At 38.0% G+C, this 19,014-nt stretch overlaps 2 protein-coding genes across 3 annotated transcripts in view; one reads left to right on the forward strand and one right to left on the reverse strand.

The window, feature by feature from the left end:
* Nucleotides 1-3,042, reverse strand: part of LOC107660468 (phosphoinositide 3-kinase regulatory subunit 5) — a 27,114-nt gene extending 24,072 nt beyond the window's left edge. Inside the window, exon 1 of the mRNA XM_016449773.1 lies at nucleotides 2,819-3,042. The gene's annotated coding sequence lies outside the window, so the exon portion shown is untranslated. The remainder of the gene's footprint in view (nucleotides 1-2,818) is intronic.
* Nucleotides 3,043-6,888: 3,846 nt separating this feature from the next.
* Nucleotides 6,889-19,014, forward strand: part of LOC107660463 (netrin-1-like) — a 62,056-nt gene continuing 49,930 nt past the window's right edge. For both annotated transcript variants that reach the window (XM_016449767.1, XM_016449768.1), the window contains exon 1: nucleotides 6,889-8,054. In XM_016449767.1, coding sequence (XP_016305253.1) covers nucleotides 7,040-8,054 — 1,015 coding nt within the window. In that variant the 5' untranslated portion in view covers nucleotides 6,889-7,039. The remainder of the gene's footprint in view (nucleotides 8,055-19,014) is intronic.

The following is a 19,014-nucleotide window of genomic DNA, read 5'->3' on the forward strand; positions in this document are numbered from 1 at the left end:
ATATGTTATTAAATGTGGTATTTTCACATGCTTTCAGATGGAGCAGCATTTACTTCACAGAGCTGTAGTTCACTGAGAAGCTATGCAAACAGCTGTCATTATCGCGAACGATTTCTTCGATTTCATAATCGCGCAATAAAATTTTTTTGCGTAAGTTGTCAGTGAACTACGTGAACTATGTGTAGTAAATTCTGCTCCATCTGAAAGCACATGATGATGATTTCCTGCTGATTACAGAACCGGCTTTTTTAACAAAATGCGCATTACAATCGCATTCGATTAATCATGCAGACCTATTTTAGACCTTTTAGAAAATATTTCAGCTCACTTGATTTGGGAACAGAGCAGCAGAAGATTTTTGCAAAAAAGATTTAATAAAATAAAAATTATTAAAAAAAAAAATCATAAGCTAAGAATTTAAAAATGTGCTGTGCACACTACAGTATCCGTGCTCACAGTGTCTCAGACGCTAATATTTTAGCTGAATCACTGTCAGGCCATCTGGGATTTCAGTAGTACTCTTTCCACCACTGCGAGTGCCCGTGTAAAGATGGAATGCTGTACATATTTTGAATGTCCGAATGTTGCTGTTCTAAAACCAGTGTGTTTAAAACAGAATTCCTGTGTTCTGAGTTCATTTTATCATGAATAACTGATATGATGCTGCCAAAAGCATGTCAAGTATTTGTTTCTATGCTGTATTTAGCATATAAATAAGTGTCATTGGAATATAAATATGTAGAATAAATAAAGCACATTCTATATTTAGAAAGGAACACATCTTGTGCATGCCAGGTGTGATGAGCTCACAGGTAAAAAACAGTGGGGAATATGAATTTGATAGAAAAGATATGAACCCTGCTGTCATACAAACAGGAAGAGGTTTAACACAAAACAGCTTTAGTGTGTCTTCCATGTGTCACAACCAACGCCTATGTCTGATTACAAAGGAGTCACTTTCGCTTCAAATTATGACTCCAACCTAACGATTTCTGAACATAGATGAGCTGGCTGACAAAAACATGTTATGACAGCCGCTAACGCAAGTGTAATGTAAGAGTTGTATGTAGGCTACGTATAAAATCACTGTGCCTGAATATGGCTTTTAGGAATCTACTTTAGTACTACTTAGGAAATACACTGAAATACATTATTATAACTTTCCTACAGTGCATGCACAAATATGCTTTGTCCAGTGACATTTTATGGGTTGACCACAGTGTTTAAAAGCAATGATGCGCACACTGATGAACATCACCACTGAAACTTTCATCCAGTTTCATTTCCAGTCTCTAGTTGCGCAATCGTCCAGCAGATTTTAGATCAACTGGAATTCAGACTTAGCCAATGAACTGTTATTAAGTGAGGAACCTATTATTTCACTCAGCTGAAAGTTTGTGACAAGCAGTTACAGTTGCATCAATTGTGTGATGTTGCCTGCTTGATTGCTTGCTTATTTATTTTTTGACTGACTGATTGAGTGTACTGCATTGTGTTGTTGTATTGTACTGAGATATTCACAAGTATGTAAAATCTATTTTATCTTTCTGCTAAAATGAACTAATCCTACCATCTCATGGTTTTAATTAAGCAGTAACATAATTATTCCTCTCCCTTAATTTGCTGATAGACAAGCACACGAATGCCTAAAAAATGTAACTTCCTTGTGTATGTATTATTAGAGTTTCTGTCGGATGTTGTTTGTGCATGAAAAGGAGAAGTATCTCTCTACTTAAAAGCTGTTCTATCGCACTTGCTCCTGTCAACTATACACTGAAGGCCAGTTCTTGCAGAGTGACTATGAACTTGAACTATGAACTATTGTATGTTATGGTGGAAATTAAACCAAATATATCATTTGAATATTACAGACAGTATTAAAAAGAAAACTAATTTGCAAGTAAAATGTAAAATTCATCTGCATATATAAGATCTTAGAAGCTTATACTCCATCTTTATTTGGAAATATGTGTCCGTTGCATGAAATATTATGAATTCGCAGTACATTTGTCTCTTAACTGAATCCAAACTATATGACTCTGCAGAGAAGGAACATCAGCTGTATTTGTGGGATTGATTGTATTTTGCAACAAAACACTTAGAATCTGCAGACTTTGTTTATATGTGCATGTATGTATGATACATGTATGAAGAAAAATAAGTCAGCACCCCCCATTATCTTAAGGGATCTTCTGTGAGAACTAGAGTGGCTGCTATAAGTCTGCTGCTTGAATGTGATAAGATCTCCGACTTAGCCACAGTTTTTACATCTGACCGTCCGCCACAGAGGAAGCCCATGTGAATGTCTTGCAGTCATCTTTTAAAAGACTTTTAAAAAGTTTCGTTACAGTTTACTGTATAAAATTCCAAATCGTTTAAGTAATAGAGCCATGTAAAATAACAGAACACAAATGCTGTCAAATAACTGAGTATATTACATGACTGCATTACTGTATTTCATAGATAAATATCATTCAACAGATTACAGATTCAGAACAGCTATCTTGCATGCCTCACTGCACAAAATCTGTGAATAGTAAAGTCTCCACATGACATCCTCAGCTATGAACATCATCTGTCTTAAAACTCAATTTAAAGGGTCATGGAGCATTGGGAATCTTCACATGTGAACATGTGAGCTGGAGGAAGCAAAACGTTTCTGATTCTGGCTAAAGCAAATCATGGGCTTGCTTGAATCCACCTGCACATCATGTCCTCTGACTTGGCCTTGTAATTCTGAGTTTTATTCTTTATCTAGGCTACATGAGCTCAGATTAAAACAAACACGAGACAGGAATACACCACAGGCAACACTTACCTGGAGTTCTTATCCTCTTCCCATGATTTCTTTGCCTCTTATCAATGTGTGGGCTGCGACGGAACCGATGTCCTTGCAGTGTAATCCTGCGCTTATGATGAAAAGAGGTGGAAATGTAACCACATCCTTCAGCATCAAGTTATATCAGCCTACATAGACGCTGAACAACGGCAGCAACAACAACAGGAGTAGTCATCAGCATGCCTGCCGCACTTTGGTGCGACTAAACAGGAACTCAGAGAGAGAAGGTGCAGATGAAGGAGGAAGGCATGGGCTACATGTGTTCATGAGTGGGAGGAGGTTTAACTTGCACACGCAGGCTTTGTTCTTTGACAGACGTCTTAGCTGACATGAATGGCAAGCTGGTCTTAGAAATGACGTTTTTTTTTAATTACTGAACATGTAGATATGTGTAAATGTTCACAAACATAAGAGTACCCACATTCCATTATCAGCATCAAAACTATTATTTTATTTTTATTTTTAAAAAGTTAATTAAGGTCCTTGTTAAGTACACACCATTTATTGTGTTGTTTTATTGCTTGATATTGAGCTATTAAAATAACAAAATGACATGTATTTTAGTCTAACTGCAGACTCAGCCTCTATACTCAGCATAAGAGCAACTTTTAACTTCCCCAGGGGTCAAAATTAGCATTTTACCGTAAGAGTGTCTTTCTCTCTGTGTCACTCTCTGCCTCTTCCTTTCTCAAAACTCAAACATCTTAGTCGGCCTAACTGTAATATCACGATGAGTGGAACTCATTGAATGGTTTGTGACTATTCTAAAGAAGGAACTTATCTGCTAACGCTTCCAATCAGAGGGATCAGACCAGCGAAGGACAGGAAGCTTAGAATATGTAATGTAAATCCACACTAGCAAAAGATGTGACAGGTGTTTATTAGCTAATAGGCGACATTGGATGAGCTTGACTTAGTGGAAATGAAATACTGCCATCTAGTGGTCCAACTGCGTTGCAGAACAATAAACGAACCGAGCAATAGCAAGTAAAAGGTGTTTAGGTTGCAGTGGATTAGTGTTGTAGCCCATGAATAATCTATTAAACAGTGTGGTAGACTATCAAAACCAGTGACACGAGTTGAATATGCCGTCTGAGCTTGAAAATACTCAAATGGAAGCCACAAATATCTTAATACAGAAAAGCCTGTATTCGCTTAGAAACAAAATAAATAAATAGTCTGCTCCTATATGCATCCTACATAAAATCACTTAAGGCCTGTTTGTAATAATTTACTAATGTTTAATACAAACACGTTAGTATTTGTAAATAAATAAATAAACACACACATAGCCTACATACATAAAATGATCTCTTTGAAAATGTAACCTTGGTTTAATTTACATTCACATGGATAATCAAATTTTCAGACTTCAGGTGAAACGCATTCTGACACCCATTTGCGCATGCGTCTTTCATCGCCCTGTTCAGTTATGCCTCTCGCTCAAATCTCCCACCTAAATTCAGGCGGTGCTTAACGAAAGTCGCTAATATAGATAACCAGTGAATTTGAATGTCCGTTTGATTAAATATCATGGTAGTCCTACAGCTGATATGATTGTTATTCTTGAAATGTTTGGAGGCGGTAGTTGGAGCATTTAATGTGTCTTTATTATAGGTGAGAAAACTATCCTATATATAGGCTGTGTGTGTGTGTGTGTGTGTGTGTGTACACATATATATAAATAAAAACTCTTTATCCTCTACTTCAGTCAACTTGCAGTTCTATTTCAAAGGTACGTTTCAACAACTCTGTTGAAATGACGATATAATCCATCACTCCAAATTATTTATTTCTTTTCTCTTTTTTTCTCTCTCAAAACTTAGTTTAGTAGGCCTAATATAAATAACAAAATAACCAACAGATTACAATTTTGTCAGAGCATGGAATTATCTGTAGCCAAAAGTATCGTTTTTCTTTTTAGGTTACTATAGCAACGGTATCGCTCGCGTGCTTTCCACTGAATAAGTAGACGTTAAAGATGAGTATCAGACACATCGACAAATATTAGGCCTATTGTTATTATTGTCATTGCTTTCTTTTTGTATAACAATGTATTATAGCGTTGCATATCTGTCGCGAAATTGGTTTTATTTCTAAATGAAAAAATATATGAATAACAAATACTTTTATATTTATATATAATGAAATAGGCCTAGGCTAAACACTGGACATAGCCTACATGGCATAAATATATGATATGCTTATAAAATGCATGCTCTGTAAAACCAGTGCTGTTTGCTAACTGGGAACTAATAACAATACTTTACTGAGCTACACTTTAAGACAAAATTGAACCCAGAAGTTGACTAAATCTATTCAAACGTCCCTTTGTGGCGTCACAATTATTATTAATATATAGTATTTATTATTATTAATAATATGTAGCCTATTTATATTCATAAATACAGTGGGTCTAAATAATGCAAAAAGACCTTGGATCAGGGTTTGGGATAGTCTATTTTAGTATATAGGCCTATAAAATGCAAATATATTTACTACATATACTATATATTTGTATAGGCCTATTCATGAATTCCACATCTGATCTAAAAAGTGTTAGAAATGCGAAGACCACGACTTTTCATGCAAAATCAGCAAATAAGCTGTTATGTCTAACCAAAAATTATGTGGTTTGTTGTCGCGGTTTGCCTTTAATAACGGGAAGCTTATTAAATTGGTTACTAATAAATTGGTTACTAATCAGAACAATAGCCTAAGAATCAAACACGTACACTCTAAAAAATGCTGGGTTGTTTCAACCCAATGTTGGGTCAAATATGGACTAACCCAACTGTTGGGTTAAAAAGTTAATTTAAAAATGTAACCAAAATTTAACCCAACAGTTGGGTTAGTCCATATTTGACCCAACATTGGGTTGAAACAACCCAGCATTTTTTAGAGTGTACGTGTTTGATTCTTAGGCTATTGTTCTGATTAGTAACCAATTTATTAGTAACCAATTTAATAAGCTTCCCGTTATTAAAGGCAAACCGCGACAACAAACCACATAATTTTTGGTTAGACATAACAGCTTATTTGCTGATTTTGCATGAAGCTCAAACTAACGGGATCTTCTTATATCCTCGACATGCGCAGAGATTCAAGCAGACAAGTGAAAGCGCGTGTCCAATACTCACGGAAAAAAAGAGCCAGCACGAACTGAGATTGTTTTTTGACTTTTCTGCTTTTGCTAAACTGTTTGACGGAGGTACAGTGACCTGTGTGGAGATTTCTTCAATTGCGATTTTCTTTAATTGCGAAAGCGTAATTATTGTCGGACCTTCCGTAGTGGTTTAGATCCAGGAGTTTGCCCATATGCTGGAGGTAGATTTAGATTCGCATTAGTTTGTTATTTGGCACCGGTTTGATCGCGGTGTCATAGCGGCTGTGGATTGATCAGTGAAAGCATCTTCTCATTAGGACTTGGGTTAGTCCACATTTGACCCAAAATTGGGTTGAAAACCCAGCATTTTTTAGAGTGTAGCCTAAATCAAACTAAAGGAAGTCATTAACTTTGGATGCTATTTAAAATAAAGAGGCACTAAACGAAAACCTTTATCACAAAAATAAACTCACAGGCTAATAAAACCTAAGTTAATTTTCCAATACACAATAACCAAATAATAAATTATAAATGCATGTTTTGTGCAAGTCTTGTTAAAATAAGCATTATTATTGTTGAACTCGACTTATATTGTTGCTACAAAACTAGCATTATTTTTATATTTTTCTCTCTCTCTACCCTTTATTTTATAAATGAAATATAGGCTACGCGACAATTAGAGCAAAGATACTGAATTAGTAACTAAATTATAAATTACACTTCTATTAGCCTATATTCTGTTCAATTCTGTTCAGTCCCGTCTGCTCTGGTTTTATTGATAATCTACCAGTGGATGTCGTTGTTCTCTCGAGTGTCACTGCTGGAGATGAATGAGCTCAAAACCCTGCGTAAAGATGCGTCCCGCTCTTTCTCCATAGAGCGGATACACAGAGAGAGAAGAGAGAGAGAGAGAGAGAGAGAGAGACCAGGAGTTTGCCCATATGCTGGAGGTAGATTTAGATTCGCATTAGTTTGTTATTTGGCACCGGTTTGATCGCGGTGTCATAGCGGCTGTGGATTGATCAGTGAAAGCATCTTCTCATTAGGACACGGCTGTGTTTCAGCACAGGAGAGACTGAGGAAGGCGCGTGACGATGTTGAGGGTCTCGGATGCTTTGGTCACTTTGGTGACTCTCTACTGTGTATTCAAAGGGACTGTCGGCGGATACGGCATGAGCATGTTCGCCGCTCAGACTTCCCCACCGGATCCGTGTTACGACGAGTACGGTCACCCCACAAGATGCATCCCCGATTTCGTGAACGCGGCGTTCGGGAAGGAAGTGCGCGCGTCCAGCACCTGCGGCAAAACACCGAGTCGGTACTGTGTGGTGACTGAGAAAGGGGATGAAAGGCACAGAAACTGCCACACGTGCGACGCGTCGGACCCAAAGAAATATCACCCACCTGCTTACCTGACCGACCTGAACAATCCTCATAATATCACCTGCTGGCAGTCGGACAATTACATCCAGTATCCTCGAAACGTCACTTTAACATTATCCCTGGACAAGAAATTCGAGGTGACCTACGTGAGTTTGCAGTTCTGCTCACCAAGACCAGAGTCTATGGCTATCTTTAAATCAATGGACTACGGAAAGTCTTGGGTGCCTTTCCAGTACTACTCGACCCAGTGTAGAAAGATGTACAACAAGCCCAGCAAAGCCACGATCACTAAGCAAAACGAGCAAGAGGCCATCTGCACAGATTCTCACACCGACATGCACCCTCTCTCCGGCGGGTTGATCGCGTTCAGCACCCTGGACGGGCGACCCTCCGCGCACGATTTTGACAATTCACCCGTACTTCAGGACTGGGTGACCGCAACAGACATTAAGGTGACATTTAGCCGACTGCACACTTTCGGAGACGAAAATGAGGATGACTCGGAGCTGGCCCGAGATTCTTATTTTTACGCCGTGTCAGACCTGCAGGTCGGAGGCAGATGTAAGTGTAATGGACACGCGTCACGGTGCGTCAAAGACCGGGATGGAAACCTAGTGTGCGAGTGCAAGCATAATACAGCCGGACCAGAGTGTGACAGATGCAAACCTTTTCACTATGACCGACCCTGGCAGCGCGCAACTGCCAGAGAAGCCAACGAGTGTGTCGGTAGGTCCAACATTTTATTTCTGTATTATTTTTGGAAAGCGCGTAGCTTAAGGCGACAACATATCACCAAAGACATATCGTTGATCTTTCGTCGCATCATGTACAATTTGTTTGAGATGAGTTCGAAACCAGCCATGACTGCCAAGTGAAAAGTGCGGGTGTTTTCTTTTTAAATGCAAGCGTTTCGAATCTACTGAAGGGAACTTTAAGGACCAGTACAGTATAACAATATAAGTGACAGATTTATGGAAAATTCGCGCAATGATTTGAAGAAAAAAAAATCTCTAATTTTTAAAACTTTGAAATAATGGTTTAGGGGTAATGCAGCAAGTACTGTTGTCAATCAGTTAAACAAATAAAATGTATTACTATTTACAGCCGATTTTTACCAATCTCGGCATCGAACAGCTTAAAGTTTGAACAAATGTCTCAGGGACATATTTAATGAATCTATAGCTTCACTGTAAGGTCTGTTTTGCAAACGATTTTATGCATTATTAAAAAAAATTGAAGTAAAAAATAAAACAATATGGGAGTTGAAGAAACGTAGGCTCGGCTCACATGTTTTCTGTACGTTGTACAAAATATATTTATTGTACGCTGAAATATATTTAAACAAAATTGTGTAATCCAATACCGCTTGTTAAGATGCGTGTTTTAATGTTTTTCACGCAGTGCCACACGCGATATATTTCTTTAATGTTTAAATAATAAAAAAAATAATATTTATAGTGATTATTGCATTATTACATTAGTAGCCTAGGCCTTTATAGTCGGCATCATCACGTAGCCTATAATGAAGAAAGAAAAATCGGAAAAAAATTGAACAGGTGGTCTATAGAGTCTGAAGCGAGAAAGATAAACAGTATTTTGTCGTCTGAAGAGCAATGTGATAAAAGTCTGCCAACGAGCCGCCTCGGGTTTTGGCCCGTGCACTCACTTTTATCACTGTCGTTAAAATTAATTTTCAGACATATTCAGTAAGTAATATTACTTTCTATTTTATTATTATTATTATTATTATTGTTATTATTATTATCTTTCTTTATTAATTTATTTTTCTCTTTATTCGCGTGATATTGCAAATAAAATACAAATACAATACTTCAAATGATCGAATTAAATTATATCAGACAGAGCTGGTAAGATTGACAAATATTTATTTACATATTATTATTGTTGTTGTTATTACAATTATTTATATTTTATTGCGCATTTGTAAAATAATAATACATTTTCATACACAGATATTTGAAATACACAATATCTCTACATGAAAAACTTGGCTGGGGGAACATGAATATTAAGCCTATTGCTTACGCCAAAAGTAAAGAAATAAAACCCAGGACGCTTAATTTAATGGACTAGGAACTTCATTCATAAACGAAATGAACTGTCATGATTTGCACTGAATTGTCTGGCCACCCTTAAGACGGCCTAAACCAAGCTGAATCACTCTTAAAGCAGACTGTTTATCAGCAGTCGGATAGATTAGATAACTCTCTGGGTTATTAAAAGTGCTTATGGGTGCAGCTAATGCATATAATTCATGTATATTCATTCAAATAAAATAGCATTAACACTGACAACACCCTTTGTGTATTTCTGTGATTTCACTTACCCTTTATTAAATAGAATATCTGAAAGAAAAAAAGCGTGCATCTCTGTGGGTGAAACTGTCTGCATCTTAAAACATGATAAAGAATTAGCTATAATATTTTAATGTGTTATATATCAGTTCGGTTAGAATGTCTGATATTCTGCCAAATGTGAAAACGAGTAAATTCAGTTCAATAGCAGAATGGCTTTAGCAGTCTGAGGGTGCAGTCATTTGGATATGCAGATCATTTCTGGCTCTGCATAAACTAATCTGAATCATAACTATAATGAAAAGAGCCTGATAATCATCATGTGTCATCAATCACACATTTGGTAGCTAATTTTGCACCTGCCCAATTAGTTTTCAATGACTGTTTTGACTCATCTTAGAAAAGAAGAGCTTGTTCTTTTTCTCTTCTCTCTGAGTAAGCCCAACGTGTATCTGTTCGCTGGAATGTAAATACACCAGTTTAGACGCCACTGTCGCACAGGAGAAATGAATTGCTCCCCTGTATCCTTGACACTTTATTTTTACCGGGCCTGCATGTGTGAGTCTTGCGTGGGGCACAATAGATCGTCACTCACAGTCACAGCATCCATCTTGCTGTCAGCGAGCAGACGCTTTTGCCGAACATTCCTCGGCTGTGTTTTTCCTGAGCGCAATGCCATCAGATCCAGTGCAGAAATGAAAAGAAAGGGCGAGAGAATGAAAAGAAGTGAAGAAGTGAAAAGAGAGGAGTGAAGGGGTGGGCAACGTCAAAGCAAACATAGCTTAAACGGGAGAAGAAAGAGCCGTGTGACACCTCTGAGCCAGAGCAGAACCCAAGAGAAAAACGTTGTGTGTGTGTGTGTGTGTGTGTGTGTAAGGGCGAAATGAAATCAAACCCCTATAGAAAGTTAGAAACACTATGGCAACCTCTCATTCATAACCCAAAGTTAAATATGGAAATGTATGTTGTAAATGATCTGACCGAGGGTTTGGTCCTCTTTCAGCACTACTGTATGTAGGAGAAACATTCCAGCATGCTGGGGAGTATTTCAGTATAATTGTCTATATGTATTCATTTACTAGACTGAACTCTTACTGAAAGAAAATTTCACCAAGGAGCTTGAGTTGAGCTGGGATGCTGTGTTATGAATTTCACTTACTAAATACGATAAGAATAAATATAGGATAGATGGATTTGAAACAGAGAGAATAAGGGAGGTTTTAAAGTGAGTGAAACATAGGATAAGAAATAGTGTTGAGAGAGTGTTTAATAGATAGCGATCAATAACTGCAGACCTAGGTTTCACTTGAACTGCACTTAACTGATTGGATCCTTGAGTGGAAAAGGACCCCTATAAACCCTTGAGTGCCCTGTTAATGTGGCCTTACGATATTGATCAGCTTACGCCATTGAGAGGCATAATTCTTTAAGGCATTGAGCCACAGTCTGAAGCCTGTCAAGAATACAAAGTGATGAGAGGAAGGCCACCCAATGAAATGTGGAATGTCACTCCGTACTTGGGGAGAAAAAAATCATTTAAATCATTACATTACATAAAAATCATTTTCAAGTCATGTCACAGTTGTTTGTATCTCTTTATACAATACAAGATAGTTTCAAAGCAACTTCACTGTAATAAACAGGAAAGGAACAGTGTTAAAGTTATAAAATTCATCAGTTATGAAACAACTTCAATTTCAGCTGTTAAGCATGTCTATAAAAGACAATAACACCATTATTCAGCTCAATTTAGTTCAGTGTTGATTCAGTTTGTAACATAGTCAGTGTTCATCAATTATAAAACAAATTCAATTCGGCCATACAGCAGCTCTACAAAAGGCAGTGTCTTTATCCAGCTCAAGTCAGCTTGGCCTTTATCAGATTCAGTTCAGTACGTGTTTGTTACAAGATCTGCAACATATTTTTTGCTACACATTTTGCATTTTTATTCTGCATTCTTGTCATTAAATGCACATGGTTTACATGCACTTTAAAAATGTAATTTCCACTGGACCGAAACAATAGTTTGCCATTTTAAAATGTCATTAGTCCTGAAATCAAACCAGTCTGTTTTATGCAAGGTCATATTAACAGACCTGAATAAACAGCTGCTTGGCTTTGTCCAGCATGTGGACTACAGTTTGCCTTGCCAGTGTACACCTGGTGTGAAAAACAGACAGTGTGTATTTAATCCTTCAAATGCAATTTTGCACTGTGTTGACTATAACCAAGCATGTAAACATACTTATAGAAGAGGATTTCTTACAAGCTTTGCGGGAGCAAACTACAGTAGATGAGGCAGCAAAATGTGAACATTTTAGTAAAGAGAGGGAGATGTTTAAGAGGAATGTAATCTTGATGACATACGGATGTGTTGAATCTCAGACTCTGGTTTTAGATGAATCAGGGATGTTTCTCTGTCCTTTATTGTTGGAAGTAAAGCAAATCGCTGTCAGAACCCAAATCACTTCTCTTGTATTTCCCACATGTGCTTGTTTCTCTGTCACAAAGTTAAGTTTAACTCCTAGCATCCCTATCACATGCCAAACCACAACATGATTCTGCCTGTTTGAATATATTGTCTCACATAGTTACTGCATGATCTCCTTGAACATTAAATGCACACTTGGAAGTGTTTTAGAGCTCTCTTGGGCCTGAATCTGAAATTCTTGACTGGCAGTGCAGGTCAGTATGCTGAACATATGAATTGGTTGACCCCATCGGGCTAATCTCCCAGGACATTTTATTCACGATTTAGAAGAAAATTAAGTACTGTTTGTTTGCGCTTCTCAAATGTAAACGAATAGTTCACTCAAAAACAGAAATTCTTCCATCATTTGCTCACCTTTATATTGTTTCTGACTATGACTCTGAACAAAACAAAAAAAGATATTTGAAGCATGTTTTAGTTGTTTTTGCCCATACAATAAAAGTGACTGGAGTTTCAAGTTCCACAACTAGTGTAATCCATGCTCCAGTGGTTTAATACAATCACTTGCTGAACATGTATGCTGAACATGACTGAAACTTAAAGGGTTAGAAAATTCTGAAACTTTGACACTTCATAAAGTTCTTTAAAACATATCCATATGTATTGAGTGGTTTAATATTATCCAAGTCTTCTGAAGAGACATGATGGCTTTATATGACGAACAGATTTAATTGAACTTTTATTCATGTATTGATCAACACAGAACACTATAGAACACTATATGGTAAACGGAAACCTAAACGTGTGTTTTGAAAATGAACAAAAGTCGTGAACGTGAGGGTGAGTAAATGACAGGATTTTTATTTTTAGGTAGGCTAGTGATCCACTCTCAAATCAAATCAAATCATTAATCAACTCATGTTTAGTCATACCCAAATCATATATGGCAACACATCAGTTACATCAAACCTCATTGGTACTTGTGTCATGACGTTAAGTCAGGTGACACAGAGGAACCACTGAGGTTGAATGTTACTGACACATCGCCATTTGATTTGGGCTCAGACATGGATTAAACCACTGGAGCTGTATGGTGCCTGACAGTTGTGCACCCCATTGACTTTCATTGTATGGACAAAAACAACTGAAAAAAAATCTTCAAATATCTTTTTTCCCCCTGCGTTTGTGTTCAGCAGAGAAAATCATACTAGTTACATGCTGTACAACAAATGTAAATAGAATTTTACATTAGATTAGAACTATCCTTTCACTGAAAAAATACAATTTAAGTACTATATTTAATAATAAAAATTGATTTTAACATATAAATCCTTTAGTACAGTAATACAGAAGGGTGATTAATTTGTTTGTTAAATTTCTTAGACAATCAGCCATCAGTAATCTTAGTGTTTGTGTGTTTGTCTATGCCAGTAACAGTAAAAGGCTCTAGTTAATGTTTTAGCTGCCACGTGGCTTTTATAAATCAGCGTCTCTAATCTTCAAAGCTGCCGATGGCTCAAATAGTCCTACCTATCAGGCAAGAGGGTGAGATGTGAGATGAGAAACCTGACGGAGCTTTTGCACTTTGCTCTGCTGCCTCACTATTCTACCTCACTACTGTTCAAAGGGAATGAATTACCATCATCGACGTCCAGCGGTTCATTTCTCTAATCCAGTGACCGCATTTCCCAGAACGCTTATCAGTGTTTACTGGTGTTCGCCTTGGTTTTGTAAACCACAGGCGAACAAGACCTTCTCATATGCACGTGATTCTTGTGGAGGAATTTTGAAAAGCATCATCATCATCTGCAGATGCATCGAACAAATACAGAAAACACCTCGAAGTTCTGAACCACCTGTTTGTGATTGTACAACATGAATGTTTTCCACTAGCAAGTGAGCGAGCTCATTAGCTCTTTCATGTTACTCCATACCGGCTGGCAGGTTTTTTGGACTTTTTCTGACAGGAAGGGTGATCAACAACAATGTTTCTGAGAATTTGGACTCAGACTGTGATGCACAAGCCCAGCCTCTTCTGGAGAACCAGAGATATTAGGGTGCATTTTGCTGGCTGTTGTAAACCTGTGGGGCAGGTTGTGTGTTTTTGAGAAGGCCCAGACCTCCTGGCGAGATCAGTGCTGGCGAAAAGCCCACGTTGGGGCTCTGCTGCAGGGGGGAGAGTATATTTCCAGAAGACAGCCTGGCTCTAGAACCGAAATCTCTGCAGCAAACTCAACCTGATGCCTGCCAGGTTGCAGCGCACTAGGCCCAAGCCAGCCATCTGCATCTCGTTTAACTAGAAGCCACCACACACACGGGCTCGGAAACATGAGCATTAGCACACATATCATGCTCACGTGGGATGGTATGTGTAAGAGTATGATAATGCTGCTTTGAATTCAAAGGAGTGGATATGTTCAGTATCTAATTTTTTATGATTTAATTTTAGATTGCTCGTAATTGTCAACTTTTTAAAGAACTGGACACCAATGCTGATTTTAAATGGGAGTCAAAACAATTTATTCATCAGTCTGACGATGTTTAACATTGTCCAAAGTTCTGACTTCCCATCTTACCACATGTGGTCAGAGCGCCTGAGCATTGTTTTGAAATACAATGATGTACTTGTTATGCAAGGACACATTGACCGCTTCAGGCGAATGTATGAAAAGTGTATATTGACAGGATAGAAATATTTCAGGCAGAACGATGGCACATGAACAGAGAATATCAAGCCACGCTCCTTTCAAGAGCTCAAAGCCTGCTGGGACTGGCATTTAAAGCATTTTGTTTTCATGACTCAATTCCAACTCTGATGAGCAATAAGCCTGATGTGTTATTGTTCCTATTGTTGCTATTTTATGAACCAGTTGAGTTGGACTTGGTATGTGAACACCTGATAATACTCACATATTATGTATAAGATCATCTAATGAGCAGTGAAATGACACTCAGATGAAGGCTTTCAGTTGGGGGACAGTTGGGATAGTTTGCAATTCTGAGTTACAAAGATTTGTGAAATGGACCAAACAACTGCATTTTTTTCTTTTATTTGTTGGGTGTGGAACAATATCAGCACTGCTTAATCCCACAAGGGACTGAAAAGGGAATGAAAAGGGACAACATTTTCAAATAAATTAACACTGCACAAGACTCTGAAATACAAGGGAAAATGGCATGGTTAAGACTTTATATCGGCCATCTCAGTGGACTTTCTCAGCTTCCCTTTAGGCAAAACATTCCTTTTTGAGGCTTTTGGTTGATATTACTGGTCTGATACCTAATGGAACAGAGATTCCTTTTACAAACCCAAGAAAAGAAAACCTTCAGCTTGTTTCTGAAAGGAGAATTTGAAAGTTTCGAGATGGAGATATGTTATTTTGAGTGTTTTGGTGGAAGCTGGATTGTTTCTGTTCTGCTCTGCTTCTCCTACACACTCTACAACTTATCATAACTTACAGTATTATGACTACATTTTAAAATTTCAGGCAGGTTCATGTTATCACTTCGCAGTTTCAAATTGGTTTCTTAGGAACATTGCGAATGTCATCCCTTATTGTCTGCATTGTTAGTGTGATTGTTACGGGGCGACCGGAACGAGAGTTGTGCGGATCCATTTGCAAAGCTTTATTTTAAAGACGTGGTCAAAACAGGCGAGGGTCAGACAATGGCAAACAGGTATATAGTGGGCAAGACACAAGAGTAGTCCAGTGAACGGGCGTGGTCGATCTCCGGCGAAACAATGTCCAAATTGGGTAATCCAAAGGGTTAATCCGAAACACAGGCTTTGGTCCAGGCGAGGGGTAATCAGTATCCGAACAGGGAGAGACAAGAGGGGTAGTAATCCAGGATACACAGACAAGAATCAGAACACGAGAAAACAGGCAAGGCAAGACTAGGAAACTAAAGCAGGCTCCGTAAAATAGCTATCAGCTATAACAGTGATAAACACTAAACAATACTCGGCGATTTGAAAGAGGAAGGCCATGGCTTATAAAGTGTCTTAGATTGGTTACAGCTGCGTGTCATTAGGGCAATGGATGCTGGGAAATGTAGTCCGTGGTGACATGTGGAAGTCTGTGTAGTGTGACAGTCAATATAATGGAAGAGCGATCTCTGGTGGCAAGCGGATGGAAGTCCATGTGCAGGATTCGTGACAGTGATACAGAAATAAAGCAGTCTTCCCATCACTGACGGGAACCAGCTGAGGATAAATTGGCTGACTTTAACAACACAAACTTTGCATCTTCCTGCCTAGAAGTCTGATAGCATTCAAAGACAGTAAATCATACTAACTCAGATTTGAGATTTGTTTAAAAGGAATAAAATAAATAAATAAAAAAGAGGGAGGAATGGGACAGAGAATATACCTTGTGGTGCCCACATGAGCATCAAACATGTGGGAACAGATGTGCTAACCACCGGGTCACGCCCCCGACATAACCACTTTTTACAGTATTCATTCAATAACATAATTGCAACCATTGCATGTTTTGTCTTAGGTGTGTCTTATTCATTTCTAGCTGTTCCTTGGCTGTGAATTTTGGTACTATAGGGATAGCTCTCTCATATATCATGCAATTGTGTAATTTATTGGCTGTTTCTGCATGATCCTTGAGGGGAAGACACAGTTGACTTCACTCTTGATGTCATTAACACCTCTCTTAAATTACAGCGCTGCAGTGCTGTTCAGACTCACCCTTGTTGATACCTGTTTCCTCAGTCAGCGCCAGCCGGCGTTGTTTATAGTTGTCACAGAAGAGGATTGTCTGCTCGTCTATTGATGTCTTGCCCTCGAGGCGAAGAAACAGCTAAATGAATTAATTGAGCCTTTTATTCTGTAGTGAAAGCTTGTGTCAGCCTCTCTCAGCTGTGGTTTGGCAAAACACAGGAATAAATGAGGTATGTTATGAAGATTCAGTGAGACAGATGATTGTGAGCAATTGAGCAATTTTTCTTTTCAGAACAAAGTAACAGTGAGATTTACTTTTTACAGATGGAAACTTAAAATTTATATTTTGATTGTTATTGTGAATTATTTTATTACAAATTTACTGGCAGTTGTTTTTAAAGTAATTCTGTTATACAGTACGTATTTAGGTTGTACTATGTCATTTGCAGGATATTTCATACGTATGTACTTCACACTCTGTCACTATAGACCTGTCATACTGAAGAACGAAATCAATAACAGTTTCTAACAGGTAACATGTACACACAAGAAAGAGCGTTTCTTAGCTCTATCACCACAGTCTGCCAGAATAAACATCAGCGGATATTTTCCATTTAGTCTGCCAGGAGAATGTACTGCTGAGATTACAGTCAGGGATGAGACAGCTGAATGGAGTCAGAGTGAAGAGCTCTTGACAAACATCTGTACCTCTATGTCTGAAACTAAATTCTTGTGGTCCTGAAAAGAGAATGTCCTTTACTGAAGAAGCCCTGTTCATATTCTCATGTTCTGTTTGAGGTCTGTGAGACCATAAATTACTTTTTAATAGACTGAAAATATACACTACCACACACACAAACACACACACACACACCAAGCTTGAGCTCTGTAAGATTTTTTAAAATGTTTTTATGTTTTTGAAATCAGTCTATTATTTGATCAAAACACAGTGAAGTGTTAAAGTACATTGTGAAATATTATTAAAATTTAAAATGACTGTGTTCTATTAAAAATCATTTATTCCTGTGATGGCAAAGCGGAATTTTCAGCAGCCAGCACTCCGGTCTTGTCACATGATACTTGAAATTATTTGGTGCTCAAGTAACATTTAAGTATGTATGTATGCATGTATATATGTATGTATGTATTTATTTATTTAGTAAGTAAAAAAAAAAAACAGTTGTACTGCATAATTTTTGTGGAAAACGTGGATATGTCTTTACTGTCACGACAGATCAATTTATGCGTTTTTGCTGAATAAAAGTATTAATTTCTTTTCAAAATAAAAAAGAAAAGAAAATAATGTATTTAAAGGGGTCATATGATGCGATTTCAAATTTTCCTTTCTCTTTGGAGTGTTACAAGCTGTTCATGAATAGATAAGATCCCTAAAGTTGCAAAGACTAAAGTCTCAAACCCAAAGAGATATTCTTTATAAAAGTTAAGACTCGTCCATGCCCTCCTAAAACGCCTCGTTCAAACACGCCTCACATGTCTACGTCACGATGCGGGAAGATTTGAATAACACCGCCCAAATGTTCATGCAAAGAAAGAAGGTGTAACTTTTATTCTTGCTGTAGTATTGTTGCTGCCGCCGCCGCCATGTCGTGGAGACGATGTGTGTTTCGTTGTGAAAGCGAAACTACTTTGTTTGGCCTTCCAAAAGAGGACACAACTAGAAATCAGTGGTTAAGTAGTATTTACAACACTGTTCCAGAACAATTCAAACCAAATATTCAAATTTGTGCATCGCATTTTACGGAGGACGAGGACAGTAGCCGCCGTTGTTCCGGTGAATTCAGTTCCCCTGTTTCCCCTTCGGCGCGCATGCTGACCACAGTCTATGATGCTGACAAATAATGCTTACTCACAGCCTGAAGGTACATTTTCATATTTAAAGGATTTGCCACTGATGATTCAAACGCAGTGTAGAGTAGCGCTTGTTGTTTGTCATTTCTCTGATCACAAATGCAGACATGGTTTTTTGTTTACGCGGCACGATGCAACGCAACGCGTAAAAAGACAGTATAAGGCATTATAATCAGTAATTATGTCCCCACTGGATGCAACAAATGCCTCGTTTATAATGGGTTTTATTCTTTTTGTCTCATCGCGCCTGGACACAGCATCACAGTATGGTAAGGGCCGCAACATTTCCGTCACACGCTTGAGGTATTCGGTCAATCACAACGCACTGGATAGCTGGCCAATCAGAGCACACCTCGCTTTTCAGAACGATGAGCTTTGTAAAAATCTACGTGTTTCAGA

This window comes from Sinocyclocheilus anshuiensis, unplaced genomic scaffold (assembly GCF_001515605.1).
Source record: "Sinocyclocheilus anshuiensis isolate Anshui unplaced genomic scaffold, SAMN03320099.WGS_v1.1 scaffold1975, whole genome shotgun sequence".
In the NCBI taxonomy this organism is placed as follows: domain Eukaryota; kingdom Metazoa; phylum Chordata; class Actinopteri; order Cypriniformes; family Cyprinidae; genus Sinocyclocheilus; species Sinocyclocheilus anshuiensis.